Below are 14,382 nucleotides of genomic sequence, written 5' to 3'. Positions count from 1 at the left end.
ATAACTTCTCGTGATATTCTTGGGGTCAAAAAGAAGAAAAGTAGGAATTCGTTCTATCCTCTAACTATCTATCTTATCATAGTACTGTCTGCTTGAATAATTGAGGCTGGAAAGCTATATTTTAAGAGTATTCATTGATTAAACAAAAATTTACTGGTTGCTTACTGTCAAACACTGACAGATGTTTGCAACATTGATTAATAGGAGATGTCCCGCTGAGAGAAGGTGACTAACAACATCCCAAAGAGATGACTCACAGCCCTATTTCTTTTCAACATTTTTATCATCAAAAGGATGAAAATTCACAAAGCATTAATCTGAAAATTTGGAAATGCTGCAAAAAAAGCTCGCTGCAAAAAGAGTCCTACAGACTGAAATGCTATAAATATGTGCTATAACTAACAAAATTAAGTTTTAAAGTGATGATAAAAATTTCTTTTTTCTTTTTATTTTTATGCAACTTCTAACAACAATCACAGTTCTCTGCCCTACTCCCCTTCCCCAATCTCCCCAGTTCCTCTTTGCAGAGGTAAACACCATTGACTCTTCTGATTTTTGAAACTTACACATTTTTACACTTCCATACTTACAACAGTATTCACTGACTTCCTGTTATGGGAAGTGAGGACTTAGCTCTCTTCCCTAGCCAATTCAGCTCTACAGCAGGTTTGGGTTTGAATAACTACTCTTCCATACTGACATTATTCTGCCAACATGACTATTACTCACAGCTGGGCTGTACAACGTGGTAATTAAGACTCTGTTTTCTTTCTTATTTTTGTTTTCCTTCAAGTTAATAATTGCATTGCTTTTTCATTTCCTTGGTTTTCTTTGTGCCTGTGGCTAATTCTTCCCACACTTTCCAATAGCCTGTCAACAGAAATTTCTACAAGTTCATATCAGCCTCCAAAAATTTTCTTGGAAACACACTTCTAGAATCTTCTCCCCTTCTGGAGTGGTTGCTCTTAGTTCTGCTACACAGTCGACTTCCTCTGTAGACAATTCTTCATCACGTTCCTCGGTTAGACCTACAATTTTATCTTCCTCCTTCTTCCTTCTTGTCTCCGCCATGTTCCTCATAAAGGGTTCATGGAGGATTTATTTTTTGGGAGACTTTGAATATCCTGAAATCTCATTACTTTACCTTCATAAATGACTGGTAGTTTAAATAAATCTCAAAATCTGGTTGGAAATATATATTAAAAAAAATTCTGGTTGGAAATAATTTTCATTCCTTTCCTCTGAATGGCATTCCTCACTGGTGTTTGTGGTAACCATGAAAATGCACTGCTAGGTTCTCCTGCTATGAGAAGCATAACCGACGGGCACCAGTTGTTGCCCTTTTGGACCCACCACTTCACTGGCCCTGAGGTCCTGAAGTCGTGCTTGTCACGGGCTACTTTCCCTTATGAATGAACAAGGCAGGGGTACTAATGCAGACCCATACCTGCAGGATGGTGACCACTTCAATAGGCAATGTTGGCTCAAGGGCTCCTCACTGGCCTGGCTGGATCTTTCTTTGACCTGTACAGCCATCTGAGACTCTTCCCAGCGAAACCTATTTCTTGCCCACTCTCTTTCACAGGTGTTGGGCATGTGTCATGGTCTAAAGGCTCTGCCTTCTGTGGCTCCTTCCTCTTTATCCTTCACAGTTGTTTCCTTGAACAAATGTTTTGCACATCTAATCCTGTCTTGACATTTGCATCTCAGAAGACCTAAACAAACACAAGTGAGGTTTCACTTCCTGGAGGGCAAAGAAGATGCCATTCTGAGTGATATTTAGGGGGTAGATAATTTCCCGGCACAAGATGGTATCCCGATTGCCAAATATTTCACCAGTGGAACCTGGGGAAATGTCCTGGCGGAGGGGAATGCCATTGTAGGTGCAATGATCCAGGCGTTCCAATGGCTACAAGGAGAGGGGAATCGATCGGTTCCTGCTGTACTGTACTGAGACGCCACAGAGAGATCATGAGAAGCCAAAGGCCTTTACCAAGCAGTCAAAGACTCAATATGGAGCCAGAGGGTCTCACTGGTAGCTCACAGAGAGGCCCTTATCTCCCACAGTGGAAGTATACGCACAACTTAGCCTCACACCTAGGACCTGGTAGAGATGCAGAGCTCCCGGGATGTTGAAATGCTCAACCAGGGTAGGTCTGTTATACCAGAGTCAGAGCCCTGGCTGTGAAAACCTAAGACTCTGAAACATGGGAAGTAGTTGCTGGGATCTTCAGACTCCTTGGAACGCATGGAGACTACAGAGGTGGCCTGCTCTGCCCTCGTTAGAGACAGTACGTCCCTATGCTGAAGAGGCCTCACCCTTCAAAGGCAGTAGTGCCTTCCTCAGGAGCTGACAGGCCACTAACGAGGGTTAAATCCTGTGGTTAAAACCTGGGGACAGCTGGGCTTGACAGAGGAGGAAAGACATTATATTCAAGATCTAGAATATACTGGCAAGAACACAAGAGGTACCACTGGGATTGAATTTTGAGGGCCCTTGACTAAGGGACTGGAATATAAGACTGCACAAGACAGAGTTCATTGACTAGGGGGCACTTTCTCTAAAAATGTGTGCTAATGCTCTGGCAAGGACCCCAGGAGGTAGAGCAAACCTGCTGCTAGAATGGCCCTGAGAAGCCTAGAAAAAGTGATGGCCAATGGCAGAAATGCTTGAGCTTCCTTGACGGCTGATAGAGGAAGGAATACAAGAAGCCGAGAGAAGTAGGCCTGCTGGAATAAATATATTATGTAAAGCCAAACAATCCACCAGAGTTCTGTGTCTCATATGAGCACCAGAGGGAGACACACCATTCACCAAGGCCATCAGGAATATGCTAATGAGGGGGCACCAGCATCACTAAGAAATTTAGTGGCACTTTTCTGCAGGCCAGGGCTGACAGTCGGAGAGGCCATCACAGAGCTGGGCTTGTTACCATCCATGGAGGCCATGAGTCTCGTTAACATCCGTCACCACACATAGTTACAGTTCTTTTTCTTCTGATGAGAACTTTTAAGATCTACGTTCTTAGCAATTTTCCAATATTTAATAGAGTGTTAGGAACTATAGTTGCCATACTGTATATTACATTCCATGACCTATTTGCTAACTGGAAGTTTGTATCTTTTGGCTGAAGGTTTTTTTGGTTTTGGGGGTTGTTCTTTTTTTTACCTTTTTCTCCATGCATATTCTCGGTTTCTCCAAGTTTCCTTCAGAGATAGTTGATTTTTTTGTTGTTGTTTCTTCATTTGTGTGGTTCTCAATCTTCATGTTGGAGGCTTTCCTCAGATGTCGGTTGATCTTTGATTGTCTACTCAAATTTAAGAAGGAGAAACAAAAAACCTGATTGGAAGGTCTGAGTGTGTGGGTGGGGTTTGTAGACTTTGGGTCTCACTGTAGTAGGGATCTGTCTCAACCAATTGTTGTGGAACTGGTAAGATCAGCATCTTAGGGCTTTCCACCTGAGCTCATCTAATTCCCCAGAGAAGACTCTTCCATCCCTACTTGGAGAGTAAGCCTTGCTGCCAGCATCCACAGAGCCCGGTAGAAGAAGAGGGTGAGCAGGGGGCAGGGGGCCCGGGGGTGTCTCAGCTTTCAGCTGCAGATGTTTACTTAATCCTTGTTTTCCACATAGGCTCATGCCCTCAAATGTGCCTGACATCCCTCAGCCCAGACACTTCCCATTCTATACTCTCCAGAAAATTAACCTCTTGTTTTCTCCTGAACGGAGAAGGGGCAGATGCGCAGCAGTGAGGAGAAGGGGGTGATCTAGAAATCTAGTTCTTTCTTAAACAGCTTTCAACCAATTCTTACATGAGCGCTTAACGCCCTTCTCTGGTTCCTGAGCATCTGGTCTTGCTACTCTCGGAGCCGTAGCAATCATAGGACTGGTTCTTGGTCTCTCCCACTGCCAACTGAACAGTCCGCCTTCTCCAGCCTGCTCAGTCAATAACACTTGTCCATCTGCTTTTTCAGCCCTCAAAGCTTTGCTGCTACTCTGCTCTCTCCACTGTATGGGTCTTTCTCCCCCTCCCTTCCCTCCTTCTCTCCTGCCCTCAGTTCTTCCTCAGCCTTCTTTCTTTAAGCTTCTTTACTACAGTTTGATGGGGTTTCAAGAGAGAAAAAAAAAAATTTAATGGGTAAACTCAATTTGCCATCTTTTCCCAGAAACGCTGTTTCTCCATCACAAAAGTAATGCATTTTGCTTATAGAAAAATTAGCAAATCCAGATAACCAGAAAGAAAAAAAATCATCTGCAATCCCGCCGTCCAGAAATAACCCACTGTTAACTTTGTTCCTTTCCCATTTCATGGACAGGGTGCATTCTTTCATTCCTGCAACAAACACCTGTATGCTCCCTCTCTCTGGGCCTTGGGAGGCTCTGGGTATAAAATAGAAAGCAAGCTAAACGTGGTTCCTGGCATCTCAAAGCTGAGGTCTGTTGAGGGAAGACAAACAAACAAATCATTTCAATAAAATGGGTCAAGTATTATTAGAGAAGGATTTTATGGGAGGAGAAAGGAGGAATACCAAATCTAGGTTCGGGCATGTCAGGAAGGGGCTAGAGAGCCCCGCACAGCCCAAGAACTGTAAAGTGCATACAACTTATCACGCTTATTTATCAGCAGAGCTAGGTAAGAAGCACAAGGTTAACTGGCATTCTTCTCTTAACAACATACCACGTGCAGCTTCTTCATCACCATACATCAATTTTCTAATAGCTAAATACTACTCCATGGTACACATGTATGGCTGTTCCTTTAACTGATCACCTTAATATATTTCGGTAATTTCCATTTTTCAAGGATTATCCACCATCTGTGGTAACCCTCTTCTTTGCACAGTGAAGATGAAATTTACTAAGATGAAGAGTTCAAAAATAAACAACAAAAGGAGAGTTCAGGAGAGATCTGGTTCACCAGCAACTCACATGGGGAAACATTAAAGCACCTGGGAAGTTTTAGCTGATGACAAATCCAGTCTGCAGGGAGGTCACAGCCAAAACGTCCCAGACGGCATTAACATAGGTCAGCGTTCAGAACCAGAAATGTACACTGAACATCTGCGGCAGCTAAAATTTGTTCGGTACATCAGATTTTAAGAGAGGCCTTGGCAAATTCTAGGTTTACTTTTCCAGCTTCTTTACCTCCTTTTCTCCTGATGCTTCAGCCATTCCGAGTCCTGACCCTGTGCGGCGAATGGCCACCTCGTCTCATCTGTCCTGACAGCACGCTGCTCTCCCAGATCGCCACTAGCCCCTCCTATGTCGGGTGCCTGCCCTCCAGCCCGAGCAATATGAGCCCACACCTACGTTTGTACCTGAAGTTGTCCCGGAACGCCACCGTGCCCATTCAGCCCCACGTCGCCTATGGCCACCCTCTCACTACACGGACAGAACTGAGTACTTGTGACACACACTGCATGACCCCCAAAGCCTAAAACCTAGCCCTCTGCAAGAAAGCTTGCCAGCCCCTGATCTCATCAGTATCGTTTTGCCTGACTCCCCCCCAAAACTCTTACCCATCCCTCCTTTCTTGGCACCCTCACCGTTCCTGGTACTATTTATATTAAGGCACTTATACATTATTTGACAACTATCTCTCCCCGACTCATCTATAAGTGACTTGAGGGCGGGGGTCTTACCTTATCCTTCTTTTGGTGGCAATGTGAGACCCACCACCCTTAAACTGCCAACCACCAGCCCCCGCCCCCCCCCCCAACACCAGCCTCTTATATAGCCGGGGCAAGCCTGCAGACTCAGAGAGAAGCCTTTTGTCCTCTGTGGGTGCAGGGAGGCTTTGAAATGTAACCCTGGCCAGGAAGGGGTGGAAAGGGCATAGGGATTGGCTCACAGCAAACACAGCCCCCATGAGGCAAACAGGAGGAAACGGAATCTCTCATGCAGCCTAAAAAGTATGCTTTGAAAATATCCGTGCTACAACTTTTGTTTGACTTCAGATAATTTCACGGAGGATGCACCTGAGCCCTGAGCGAAAGACCCTACCACCATTGCCCCACTTCTGCTGAGCCCCCGAAGAAAGGCCTGACATGGAGTAAAGAGATGCCAACACCAGGGAAGAACTAGGGTCACTGATAGAAGGGGCTCAAGGGAGAAGACCACGTGATAAGGAATCCAGAGAGAAGGGGACATTATGCGCGAAGGAGGCAGAGCATCCCCAAAAGGCCGGCAGGAGCCTGGAGGCCAAGTACATTCCCTACCACCCCCCACCTCCCCTGTGGCTTTGGAACCATCCCCTGGGCCCTTACAAAAAGAACCTGTAGATATAGCCAGGGGTCCCTATTCTCTTCAGGACCCCGAGCCTGTATGATACCTCAGGCCCCTTATCCTCAGTCATCTACGCCCGTCTCCAGCTCCTTGTGCAGGCTGCTGGGGCAGAGACAGGTCCAACTGCTCTGCTCCTCCAAGACCATGACCCAACCCCCACCCAGCCCCCACCAGGGATCAACTTTTCCAGGTCCCACTTCACCTTACCCTCCGGCGTCAGAAGATACAGAGGCCTCTCTAGGGTCGCATTTGCATTCTCAGAATTCAGCAACGTGCCTGCCTGCCACACTGCAGCCTCCCAAGAAATGGGCCTTGGCTAAATGTCCAGCTCCCTCTGGTTCTTCTCAGGGCCGACTTCAGCATGAAAAGAAAATACTTAGGAAGAACAGAGTGGCCTTTTCAGATATTTGAAAGGCTGTCTTGTCCGAAAGCAGTTAGTTTTATTCTTCGAGATTTGGAAAGGCCAAGAGCCAGCCACAGGTGACTCCTGTCCTAAAGCCCAGAAATGAGCGGCAGGCTTCCCGTTCAATATAAAAGATAAAACTGAGTGGGTTACCTGCGAGGATTTGAGCTCCTCTTGCTGCAAACAGTGGAGCAGAAGCTAGAGGACCCCCATAGGGTCACTGCAAGCGGTTTGTCCCCAGAAGAAATCTGATCTGGGATTATCCCCAGGCCCTTGTATTTCCAACATTCTACTTGTCAAATAAAGGTGCACTATAGACATGGGAAATAGTATTTGCTTAACCATTGTATTTAAACTTGACGTATGTCCCTGCTTTCAGTTTATTTTGAGTATTTCATCAAACCACAAAGATAATGGTTCGTGGATGATGTTCTGACATCCATACTTCAAACAAGAAAAAAATCTATTCAGAGACCATAGGTCACTAAATATTTATCTTTAGTTTAGTCAAAATATCAAATTAGCACAGTCATAAACTTTAGTATGCTTCTTTTAAACACCATGCTGGGTCCAACTAAAGGTATTGGGTAATGTGTTTTATGTAAAATAGGTTATTTCAAAAATGATTTGAATTGGTCAAATGCTATTGAAATAATCGCAAAGACTTCATTCCATAGGGTACTAACCAGCTGCAAGTGAAGAAGTTAAGTGGGCAACAATTTCTAAAGTGTTTGTCTAATTCCTTTCTTCTAAATAGCTTAAGAGGACCATTTCCCAAGTGCTTTCACTTTTTTTATTAATACGATTGACAATAAATTCATACCTCACCTTTGCAGAATTCTTTACATTTTTCAAAACATGTTGACATTCATGATTTTGTTTTCCTCCTCACAATATATCTGGGAGGTTGGCCGTGTGGCAGAGATCACTGGTTGTCCTGAATGATCTGTTCCCACCTGATTTCAACATAATTAGAATTATTTGCTGAGCTTCCGGTTGCGCGGCGGGACAAGAATTCCCAGGTTCCTTACACCACGTGACCGAGCTCTGCCAATGGGACAGGAGTGGAAGGGACCGTGCAGCCTCCAGGTCAGGCACTTACGAGGCTGCGTCCTTCCCCTTCCCTCTTTCTCTGTCACTGGACAAAAGGCCTATTATTTGCCCTGGAAATGCACAAAGGTCATCTAACTATCTGGGTAGGAATTTTTTCCCAGTTCTTCCTCACTGCTTTAAACTCCTCCCCAGACACAGTATGAGAAAGCCCACCAAGTATTCAGCTTAGAAGAAAAAAGGTGACACCTGGGTGGCTCAATCGGTTAAGCCTCCAACTCTTGACTGAGACTCGGGATTGTGAACTCAAGCCCCGCACTGGGCTCCATGCTAGCTGTGGAGTCTACTTAATAAATAAAGGGGGGAAAGGACATACTGAAATAAACAGAGATTATTTTATATCTGCATTTATTCCTTCATTAGAAATTATATCAATTATATTCCTCTGTGCCAAGGACCGAGAGAAGCATTAAACATTTAAAAATAAATATGATACTATAGTCTGTGACCTCAAGGAGTCACAAATGAGTGAATGATCCACGCTGCCTGTTGTTATCATATAATGGGAATATTTGTGTCGAGACTTTGAAGGCTAAGTAAGTTTATCCCAAGATAGAGAGGTGAAGAGATACAGTGATCCTGCAGATTAGCTTTGTACACAGAATACATCAAAGTAGAGTATATAAAAAGTAGATTATCTGTTTAAGTATCTCGTCTGTTTATCTTATAAACAGATATCTTACTTCTCTTATAAGTATACTTATCTGTTTAAGAATGGATTACAAGCATAACTAAGCAGTTTCCTGAGAAGATGTGGATCCTGGAGGACAGTAAGTGTATTTTACTCACTCATTCTTTATTTCTTGTCCTCCCAATAAGCATGTATTCTATTCTCCTCCTACACCTAAACTTTCCTTCATGCCTTAAAAAGATGTCATTCATCAAAAGAAAGGCACATTTTGTACAAATTAATTATAATAAAATTCTGGCTTAGAACAATCATATTATTTGAAAAATTAATATAACTCAGAAGAGTTCTATATGCCAAAGATATGACTAACGACATAGTCAGGTACACAGTTGTGCATTCATTCATTTTGTACTTAAGAAGTACACAATGACATTATTTGAATGCTGAGTAGTTTGTATTTTCCTTCTTTTCTATTGACATTGTTAAACATTGCTATGATTTTGAAATTATTAGTTGTTTTCCTACTCTTAAAATTTTTCTTGGACTTGACTGTAACCTTTAAAAAACACTATGTTCAATCAGATATTCAAAGAGGAGTGAGTCAAGCCCTTTGGAAGATATTTCAACTATTTCTGATTGAACACACTCAGAAATTCAGTACTATTCTACAAAATACATTAACTTTCAACCCAGCTGATTCCTCCATCTATGTACCAAATATATTTTAATGAGAAGAAAATTGGTAAAGCACTTCCCAAAAGCATGTGGCATATATAATTTGAGCAGGTATCTGGCAGATAAATTGCCTTCACTATTACTTGGGAAATGAAAAATCAGGTTGTCGAATGGCCGGGAGCCACGTACAGAGTACGTACTGAGCACCTACCAAGGACAAGATGCACTTTAGGATAGATGAACATGGCTTCCTTACTTAAGGAGTTGCCCAGCTAGTGGAACAGAGAAAGAAGGCAAGTGGTTATATGAAGGAGGCATGTGGTAGGAGGCATCAGAAGTGAGGCACAGTGGGATTCCAGAGGAGGAAGAGATGGCATTCAGGTGCAGAGCCAAAGGGAACACGTGAGCTGGTTCTTGAAGGAAAAGTGGGATTTTAATAAATAAGGGACTTCGTCTTGTTCACACATGATGATATTCTTGAGAATGTCCATCGTGGCACACTGCAGGGTGCAAGGGCAGAAGCAAGGACATCAGCGAGGAGGCTATTCCAACTACCCAGGCAGAATCTGATGGGGGCTTGGATCTGAGGGCTGTACATAAAGGAGGAAGTGGTTGGATTCTGGATATATTTGGACGATAGGTAGGGCTGTAGGATTTGTTGATGGACAGAAAGTAAAATGTGAGAGAAAGGGGGGAGTTAAGGTGCGGGGCTCAACCAACTGAAAGAGCAGAGTTGCCATAGTGGAGATGGGAAGAAGAGCAGTTTGCTTCTGGAGGTGTTCGATGTGGCGTGCCCATTGGGCATCTAAGTGGAGAAGATGGTTGTCCATCCAAGCCTGGAGCTCAGAGCATAAGCTCTGGCTGGAGACTCAAAACTTGGAGTCATCAGGATCTAGAGTATTCAAAGAGTTCACTTGGAGTTATTCTAGAGAAGAGGCCCATCCGTGGAGCCCTGGGCCCTCCAATATCTAGAGGCGAGGTGCGGTGGATACGGGAATCGCCAGTGAGCTGAGAGGGGAAGCAAGAGAACCAAGCTGAGGAAGTCTGTCAAGAAAAGAGAATAGTGTCTAGACATATGCCTCAGAGAGATCAGCTAAGCCATGAGCCTTGATTTTAATGCATAGCTTGCTCAATACCAATCGTGTCTGTACTACCCATTAGTGTCCAAAGTATTCTCTCCTTGTTCCATCTCCTGAAGTGAAAGACGGTGTCTTTTCCCACAGGTTCCCTGTACAAACATATGCTAGACTCCCACATGGGAGGCCCACGTGTATCTTCAACTGGGTCCTGGTCCTCTCAGAAATCCATGGGCAGAACAAAAACTCAGAGGCACTGCTGGGGCTGGAATCCCACCTATAGGCTCCAGTGCAAGAACCATCTTCCAAGAGCTGTAAAGGCAGAGCAATCTTCTCTTCAAGTCACAGAGAAAAGGTATATCCTCTTTCTAGGTTATGCTCAGATGAGCAAAGCAACCTGGGTTCCTAGAGCTCTGTAGGGAAACCCTTCCTTTACTTCTGTTTCTCCCTCTGTCTCAGTCTCTGTCCCTATCTCTTTTACACACACACACACACACACACACACACACACACGTGGACTGTTTTTTCAAGGTTTACCTCAGTACCAGGATCCCAAAAGAACATGGAGGCCTCCATTTTGAGCAGAGCCCCCTCCCCCCCCCCATTATTCACTCTACAGTTTGTTTGGCTTGCCTCCTGTCCTCCAGGCCATCAGACAAAGATTATTGAATGGGGGGGCAGGGAGGAGAGGAGCTTCATTCAAATTCCCAGTCTCCCTAAGGGGGTCTCCTTAGCCCACGTGTAAATTAGTAGCACAGAATAGGGCAGGGAAGAGGTGCTGGCCAGCTTTTCCTTCACCGGCATCAGATCCCCAAATGCAAAAAAAAAAAAAAAAAAAAAAAAAAAAAAAAAAAAAAAAATTATCCTAGGGGCTTAGTGGCCTTGACAGCAATATCTAAGCCCTGGCTGAAATGTTCTATTACCAGAATCTGCAGCATATGTTTTATCTTTTCAAATAAGGTCAAAACTTCCCTACCTCCCTCTTCCTAACACATCCACCAAGAAAGAACATTGAAAACAGAATGAAAATCTCTCACATGAAAAACTTAAGATACTGTCCTTGATGATGATGAGCTCCCTCTTCATAGCATACAAGAATGACTGAATTCCAAACCAAAGAAATTTGAGAGCAAAATTAATGTTTTACAGCAACTAGCATTTTGTTTGCAGCATCGGCAAAACCAAGTGTCCACCTGTGACTAATTTCTTATGAATACAAAGTCCACTGTGCTTCTGGGAAGGATGGTTAGTGTTTGTCAAGTTTTTTGTGTGACAATACAAAAATATAACTGAAAAGTTCGTCAGAGGGCCAAAAGTGGGAACAAGAATCAAAAGCATGTTGATTATTTCAAATACCCAAGTACCAGAAAGCTCCTACAGTCCCAATTCCTGATTTTATAAATGCAATTATCATGCAAGTGACTATAATAAAAACTGATGACTTTTGTATACATACAGAGTTTATTACATGCACTCTAAAAACAGAACGTGTATGATTTAAATCTAAAACAGTGATTTTGCAGGAATGGTCTATTAGGTCCTCCAGCTGGTCCACAAATCTCTTGTTTCTGGTATGACTAAAATTTGCTTATGCTTTCTTCAGAAGAGGGGCCAGTTCTTCCCATAACTTTTCAATCACCAACCATGAACAGGTGATGTTTAGGGTCTTTTAATTCCTTTAAAAAAAATGGACAGACTGAAAAAGTTTCCTACCATTACTCTAAAGTATCTTAATGAAAAAAATATACACCAATCTGAAATCACAATTTTTTGTTCCAACAAATCCAACGTTCTTCTGCGGTCTGTGGTAGCAAACAGGAGCTGACATACAACCTAATTTAGCCATTATGACAACTAGCAGCAGCTCAAGCAGTAAGTCACCTCAATAACCCAGTGCTATTCTGCCTCAGTTATCTATGGCTTCAATTCAAAGTGTGTAGAAGGGGTTTTCATCTTGAATTTGTTCAAAATATGTGGCTTAATTTTCAATTTCAAATAGGTCTTCAGTAAGCTTCCAAGTCACCAAAATCCAGCACCAGAAGTTAGACATTTGAACACTTTTATTAAAATATTTGCACATAAAAAAATTCTTGCTCTCATGATACAAAACTCCGTACAAAATGTACCAACAACTGACATCATTATGAAGGAACCCTCAAATCAATGGGACCTAATCTTGAGCACTAAGTGAAGGAGAAATAGGAAGAAGAATTATTTGAAAGACAACTTTATGATGGCATGTCAATAATACAGCTATCAAAATGTATCAAGTCTTTGCACAAGGGTGTCAAAATCAGTTGTGTCAGGCTCTAATCTCATCCCCAAGGAATCCTTGGACTGGAGAAAGGATGATGGAAATACAGTTGTAGGACGCAATCTATATTATCCTGTAGTTGATTCTGTTATTTTTAAGGCTAGCTCTGTTTAAGATTGTATAAGGGGTCCTCACACCCCTGATGGTTAGCATGGTTGATGGATGCAGTTCTACCTGCCGCCGAAAGAACTTCCAAAGAGTTGAAGCCCGGCTCACCAGGAGCTGTGATTTTGACACCTTTGCATTTGCTGCAGTGTGTACGTGGGCCACACACACAAGGCAGATCTCATTGGATTAACACTGAACTCACGACATCTCCACAAACTCTAGCAGAGAGTAAGTAATGCTATCTGCAAGGCTCCCTAACAAACCTGTTTCTTTCATCCACCCTCCTCACTCTCCCCGTAGGTACTATTAGGGAAGCGTCCCCTCCTTACCTCTAGGGATTCCTCTGCACCCAGAGAAAGGAGCTACCCTTTCTCTCTCCCCATTCCCAACTGTTTGGCTTCCTGGGGACGCCCCAGCGGCTCAGCTCACCCCCAAGGATGCGAATCCTAGGAGACCTCATGATTGACTTCAAAGGGAGCCTCCTCTAGGCTGGAGGCTCAGGCCCCCCACTCGCCCCTGGCGTCTCAGAGGCCCTCTCCCTGCGTGGCCCTCTGCCTGGCCCCTCGAACTCACCAGGAGGAGGTTGTGCGCCACCAGGTACCCGAGCCGCGGGCTGCCCCGGACGCCCGGGGCCAGGCGCCCGGTGGCGTAGCCGTGCCAGGCCACCACGTAGGGGTTGTCGATGGTGATCCAGTACTTGACCTGGCCGCCGAAGTGGCGGAAGCAGAGCTCGGCGTAATCCCTGAAGTGGTCGGCCAGGGCGCGGTTGGCCCAGCCGCCGTAGGCGTCCTGCAGGCGCTGGGGCAGGTCCCAGTGGTACAGGGTGACCACGGGCTGCACGCCCAGCTCCCGCAGCCGCTCCAGCAGGCGCCGGTAGTAGCGCAGCCCCTCGCGGTTGGGGGCGCCCGCGCTGCCATTGGGGAGCACCCGCGCCCACGAGATGGAGAAGCGGTAGTGGGTGACCCCGAGCTCGCGCAGCCCCTCCGTATCCCGGAAGACGTTGTTGTAGCCGTCGCTGGCCACGTCCCCGGTAGCGGGCGGGGACGGAGACCGGGCGCCCGACGGCAGGCCGGCTACCGGGGAGTCTCCCGGGGGCGCCGGGGGGTGGTGGGTGAAAGTGTCCCAGATGGATGCGCCCTTGCCGTGCTGCCGCCAGCCGCCCTCCGTCTGGTAGGCGGCGCTGCCCACGGCCCACAGGAAGCCGTCGGGGAAGGTGTCGTGGAGGAGGCCCGCAGCCTCGGGGGCAGGAGGCTGCGCGAAGCGGGCCCAGGTCTGCGCCCCGTCGCCGGGCTCGGCGTGCAGGCGGCGGCCGCCCAGGGCCAGCAGCAGCAGCAGCGGCAGCGGCGGCGGCGGCCGCAGGCGGCGCGGCGGGGCGCGGGCGGGCATGCTGCGAGGGAGCCGGGCGCTGGGGCGCCGCGCCGCACCCCTATATTGCCGGCGCCCCGCCGCGCCGCCCGCCCCTGCTGGCGCGCCCACCCCCGCTTCCCCGCCGGGCCCCGCTGGCAATAATTACCTGCGAGGCGGCGCTTCCCCCTCCCGCCGCCCGCCCTGGAGTGGGGGGCGGGGGCGCAAAGGGCGAGCGCGTGCCGGGGAGGAGGCGCGGCAGCGGGCAAGGTGCAACGGGCGCCACTCCGGGACGTCGGAGAAAAGGCACCTGTTCCTCGCTGCTCCCCGGAGCCGCAGAGGAGGTTCGGCAACGCGAGTTCTCTCCGCGCCGGCTTCTCGTTCCCCTCCGCGCGCACCGCTGGGAGAAGCCATCGAGCCGGCGCTCGTCGAGGAGG

General features: G+C 46.3%; 1 protein-coding gene across 1 annotated transcript in view; it reads right to left on the bottom strand.

Moving 5' to 3' along the window:
* KL (klotho) overlaps nt 1–13,987 on the bottom strand; it is a 43,113-nt gene extending 29,126 nt beyond the window's left edge. The window contains exon 1 of the mRNA XM_028107419.2: nt 13,175–13,987. Coding sequence (XP_027963220.1) covers nt 13,175–13,987 — 813 coding nt within the window. The remainder of the gene's footprint in view (nt 1–13,174) is intronic.
* Between the last annotated feature and the right edge of the window lie 395 nt (nt 13,988–14,382).

The sequence above is a fragment of the Eumetopias jubatus genome, unplaced genomic scaffold, assembly GCF_037043125.1.
Source record: "Eumetopias jubatus isolate StellerSeaLion01/CBP00866 unplaced genomic scaffold, mEumJub1_p1.0 scaffold_3, whole genome shotgun sequence".
Taxonomy (NCBI): Eukaryota; Metazoa; Chordata; class Mammalia; order Carnivora; family Otariidae; genus Eumetopias; species Eumetopias jubatus.
The sequence above is the reverse complement of the archived record's forward strand: the minus strand, read 5'-3'. Positions and strand labels throughout refer to the sequence as shown.